This window comes from Poecilia latipinna, unplaced genomic scaffold, assembly GCF_001443285.1.
Source record: "Poecilia latipinna isolate Pla-1442-1.1 unplaced genomic scaffold, P_latipinna-1.0 Scaffold1563, whole genome shotgun sequence".
Lineage (NCBI taxonomy): Eukaryota > Metazoa > Chordata > Actinopteri > Cyprinodontiformes > Poeciliidae > Poecilia > Poecilia latipinna.
In genome coordinates, this window is record NW_015114179.1 from 30905 (window position 1) to 35960 (window position 5056).

At 39.4% G+C, this 5056-nt stretch overlaps 1 protein-coding gene across 2 annotated transcripts in view; it reads left to right on the forward strand.

Moving 5' to 3' along the window:
• hat1 (histone acetyltransferase 1) overlaps positions 1 to 5056 on the forward strand; it is a 24072-nt gene that overhangs the window by 10796 nt on the left and 8220 nt on the right. For both annotated transcript variants that reach the window (XM_015058677.1, XM_015058678.1), the window contains exons 5-8: positions 2643 to 2819; positions 2899 to 3020; positions 3622 to 3726; positions 4075 to 4181. In XM_015058677.1, the coding sequence (XP_014914163.1) occupies positions 2643 to 2819; positions 2899 to 3020; positions 3622 to 3726; positions 4075 to 4181 (511 nt within the window). The remainder of the gene's footprint in view (positions 1 to 2642; positions 2820 to 2898; positions 3021 to 3621; positions 3727 to 4074; positions 4182 to 5056) is intronic.

The window sequence follows — 5056 nt, forward strand, 5'->3', positions numbered from 1 at the left end:
AATTCATAAGCAATTCAAAGTTTAAAATAAATAATAAATGTACGGAATTAAGTGGCCTTTTTACCACGGGGGGGGGGGTGCCTCTGCTCAGCTGACAGTTTTAATTGCCTAATGGGTTTCTGTTCAGCCGCTCTAAAAATGTACACTTGCAGATTTATTTTTGCAGCCTTAACTTAATAAAGAGAGAAAACCCTTTCAAGTTTCTTCTGCATTTTATTCAGCTTTTTCACGTTTTTCTCATTTTACATGCTTAATCAATAATTATAGATATTTAACGTGATAGCACAACAAAAAGTTTTCTAAATAAAAACCATGAGAAATGCGTTGTGCGTTTGAGTCAATGCTTTGCAGACCCGCTGCAGGGTGTAATTACTGCTTTAGCATCATGTGCCTACCAGCTTTGCACGTTAAGCTATGTTTACGCACATTCTTTGCAGAATCACTGAACCAGATTGGATACAGAGTTTGTGTAACAGAAAAACAATTTTCGCTGAGTCTAAATCGGATTCAGGCCTGGGTTTTGACTGGGCCGCTCCAACACATGAAAACGCTTTGACCTAAACCAGTTGAGCAAAGAACTGCTTGTACTGCAATAAATGTTAACTACATAAATGTCATTGATTTAGACTCACCATACCAGTAACGCATTTCGTGATAATTACGGTTTAATGCAGCAGAAAGTCTTTTAGGAAGAACCTCTTTACCAGTATTAAGTTGTTCTCACCAACAGCAGATGGAGCTGGATGCAACTTTTTAAGATTAGACTTTGGTCCTAAGATGGAAAAAAGACGGGGTTTTTTTTGTTGTTTTTTTTCCCCCCAGTAGCTGGATGTAGTGACCTCTGTGTGGCGGTCTATGTTTGCAATGAATTCAAAGAAGAAAGACATTACCACCATTAAATAGTATTTTATTTAAATGTTAGTATAATAGATATTACTGCATTCACCAGCATCACTGCAGATTGTGTGCTTTACTGATAGCTCTAGAGCCAAAAATACTTGGAAATACATTGTAATATTAAACTTGTAGGTAAAAATGTGCAGTAAAACATGAGATTTGAGCTTTTTTTTTTATCTCCGTAATTCATAAAAAATACTTGATTACAATATAAATTAATATATTTAGGGGCTGCTTAAAGATGCAAAAGAGAAGTAGGAAAGGATGAAAAGCCTGTCACAGGTTGGGGTCTCATATGAGACACGAGGACCTTCCTCCACATGTTTGCTGTGCTCCTATTAAGGCTTACAGCAGCTTTCTTCTTGTCACTTTTCTACAACCAATAGTTGCAGACAAATTCTCCCACCTGAGCTCTTGATCTTTGCAGCTCCTCCAGAGTCATCCTGGGCCTCTCTGCTTCTCTTATTAATGCTCTCCTGACCAGACCTATCAGTCTGTTTACTACTCAGGTGATGCCTGAAGGTAATTGCTTGTCCTGGATTTTATTTTGGGGTGTCAGAATGAATGGCTCTGAATATAAATGTGCTTTTCTTTCATTGCCACTGTTTCTTGGTGTTGGTTTGTCACAAATTGGCCGGTAGCAATAACAAATGTTGCTGGATGATGAAGTTGATAAATTTATTACAATAAACGATAATATTGTTGTTTTCAGACCATTTTCAAATCACATAATAGTGATAACATTGTATTGTAAGTACAGCCTCTCAAAGTTCACCAAACATTTCACTTTGGAACTGGGAGACATTTTAAATATCAAAAATAAATAAACAAAACAACAAATAAAATGGAGACAGAAGTCAGAAGGGTTAGCTGAGACCAGAGGTGGATAGTGACTAGTTACATTGACTTGTACTTTGTCCTGTTTATTTTGACTCGAATAATTTTATTATGAATTATTGCTACTGTTATTTGAGTAAAATTTCTTGATACTCTACCGACTGAGTAACTTGAATTAAGAACAAGCTTGTTTTGGACCAAAATTCACCAGACACAGATTCACACCTTTAGGTTTTAATAAAGTTTCTTAAGTTTTGTGTTGAAAGAAATTGATTCAGAACTTTTTTTTTTCCCCTGATTTTGTTATTTAGTAATTATGTCATAAATTGTTCTCATTTTGGTCCTTAAAATACCAAAATTTCCACGTAACTTTATATTTTAAACCATCTGATGGTGGGACGTTCTAAGATTGTTGTAAGGGGAAAATCGGGACAAAAAAAACCTAAGCTTAAAGGAGGAGCATCAGGTAGTCGGATGTGCCTGTCTGCAGTAATCTAATGATTACTGAAGGGCAATATAGAATACAGACTTCATAATCTGTAGTCTTTTTGGTTGAATATAGTTTGGATTTTATGTTGTGCTCAGTTTTTATTTAAGTGCATTTTTTTGTTAACGAAGACTTGAGAGCCCATTTTGTTTTTGTTTTTGGCTGTTTTGTTTATTTTGTTTACCAGTTCCAGTGTTAAGTGTCCTTTTGAAAATAAAGCGTATCTATTTTTGGCAGGATATCGCACCCATAATTATGTCATTACCATTACATCAGTTTAAAATGGTCTTCAAACAATATTGTTGTTTGTCGCAATGATTTTTGAGACAATTAATCGCCCGTGACAGGCGTAGGTGCTAGTTGTTTTGCTAGGCCCAGTATGTGTTTCTTCACTAAGTTGGGTTTTGGTTGCGGTATCCAGGCCGACGACGTCGAAGGGAAGATCCGGGAGATAATTCCCACTGGTTTCACCTCCAACACCGACGACTTCATCTCTCTGCTGGAGAAGGAGGCCAACTTCAAGCCGTTCGGCACCATGCTCCACTCATACACAGTCCACAACGAGGAGGCAGAGCAACTCACCTACCAGATTCACAAGGTACAGACGCCTCGCGCTCCCCTCCACGCCTGTTGAGCCAGTTTTGAAACTTTTTTTTTTTCTTGATGTTTTGCTCCAGGCTGACATCAGCTGCCCCGGATTCCAGGAGTACCACGAGCGCCTGCAGACCTTCCTCATGTGGTTCATCGAGACCGCCAGTTTCCTCGACATAGACGACGATCGTTGGGACTTCTTTCTTGTGTGAGTGCCCTCCTTAATTGACACCAATCCCCCCTCGTACCCCCTTCCCCTGCCTGCCCACCCCCAATGCTTTACCCTAAAGCTTATATTGTGTCATTGAAAAACAAAGCCCCCCTTTGAGGCGCTTGTGACCAATTACCAGGCCAGTTTGATTATATTTCCCCCTGTTGGAGAATTGTTGATCAGCCAAGAGCTTCCTTTGTACCCAAAGCCCTTTTCAGATTTTTCGGGGGCAAAGAGCTGAATTGAATACTGTTGTCTTTTGAAACACTGAACAATGTCTTAACAGTAAAAAGAGCCTCTGCCAGTGTTTTCTTTACCCTGGCACCTATTAGAAGCGACAATGGGCAAAAAGGACTGAAGTGATCTGGAGGAGCTCAAACCCTCCTCCAACCCCTTCTCTTCCTCTAAGTTGCAGCACTCCAATTAAGTGCATAATGTATTCAGGTTGCAGCAGGTGTACCAATCGGGGCTCGAACGCGCCGACGTGAGGTGGGGGGTGTGGGGGGGAGTGTGGATGTGGGAACAGAGAGGCTAAAACGGACACTGCTCCGGGAGTGTGCCTGTAATTGACCTGTTTGCCTTTGTGTTTTATCTGCAGATTTGAAAAGTACAATAAAGACGGGGAGACTCTCTACGCCACTGTTGGCTACATGACAGTTTATAATTACTACGTATACCCAGACAAAACCCGACCACGTGTAAGGTAATTGCTGGGGCAGCGCGTGCCTTCCCATTCTATTGTATTAAAAAAAGGAGTGGAAAATTATACATTTCTTTATCCTCTTCCCAAAGAGCCCAAATTACTGGCTTCTATAGCCAGCCATTCATCCAGATTTTGTTTCAGAACCAAACCAGGGGGATTTGTATCTGAAAACAACTGTATAGATGAGCTTTGTATGTGATTTGATTTGTTGCATTGACGAATCAGTATAAAAGTCTATTATTTGCTGCTTTCAATCAAGGAATTTGTCTTTCTCAGAAAAACAACAACTTACATCACTCACACATTTCTTCTATTTTTTTTCCTCCTCATTTCCCTTTAACTGAGCAGCCAGATGCTGATCCTGCCTCCTTTCCAAGGAGAGGGCCATGGCGCTCAGCTCCTGGAGGCCGTGCACAGGTTTTACTGCAGCCTGCCAAAAGTGCAGGACATCACAGGTGAGCATCACTTGTCTTTGAAGACTGGATGGACTCATTTATATTTAAACATTTGTTCTTAAACTCTTTTTTTTCTGCTGTATTACTAGTTGGTTAAAAAGGCAAGCTTTGATCCGAAAGCTTTTCCTAGTAGTAACTTAACGCTGAAAGTGTAAATAAACACAAGTTTGATTACAATTGATTTTCACGTTTTTTGGTTGTTGTTTTTTTTTTTTTTTGCAAAGACAGGATGAAAATTTTCTACATAGTTTATGTGCAAAAACATGAAAAAAAATTTGGGAAATCAAAAAAAAAAAAAAAAAACATATTAAAGCATTTTCAGATAAAAATGACCAGGTTGTGTTGTAGAGAGCCTCTTCATTTGCATCCAGAAGCTTTTGTTGCTGTGAACGATGCCCCCCCAAAAACCCATCTGAACTTACTGCTGACGTTTCAGACCTTGTGTGTCCAAGTCCAGAACTCGACATCTACTATCCTGCAACTTGTAGATGAATCCCTTCCTGAATCAAATGAATGACTTGTTGCTGGGCTAAAAGATGCCGATGAGCCAATTGATTCAGGCTTGTTGGTGAAGGAAGGGATGTAAAACTTGCAGGATGGTAGATGTGGAGGACTGTTCTTGAGCAGCTCTGTTTTAGGCTGTTATGAGTCTGTTAAAGACTTGCTGGAAAAACACTTAAACTGTGGTGTATTGAGACTTGGGAGGCTCAAAGGTGCAGCTTTGTCCATTCTTTCTTATTACATTTTCATTTTTTTCATATTTATTCAGCAGGTTCTGGCAAGTTTTGGTGATTTTCTCGGTATTTCCATGTGCAACACTGCAATGTCAAAGGACTGCATAGACATGATTTTCAATAGGATACTATTATTAAGGG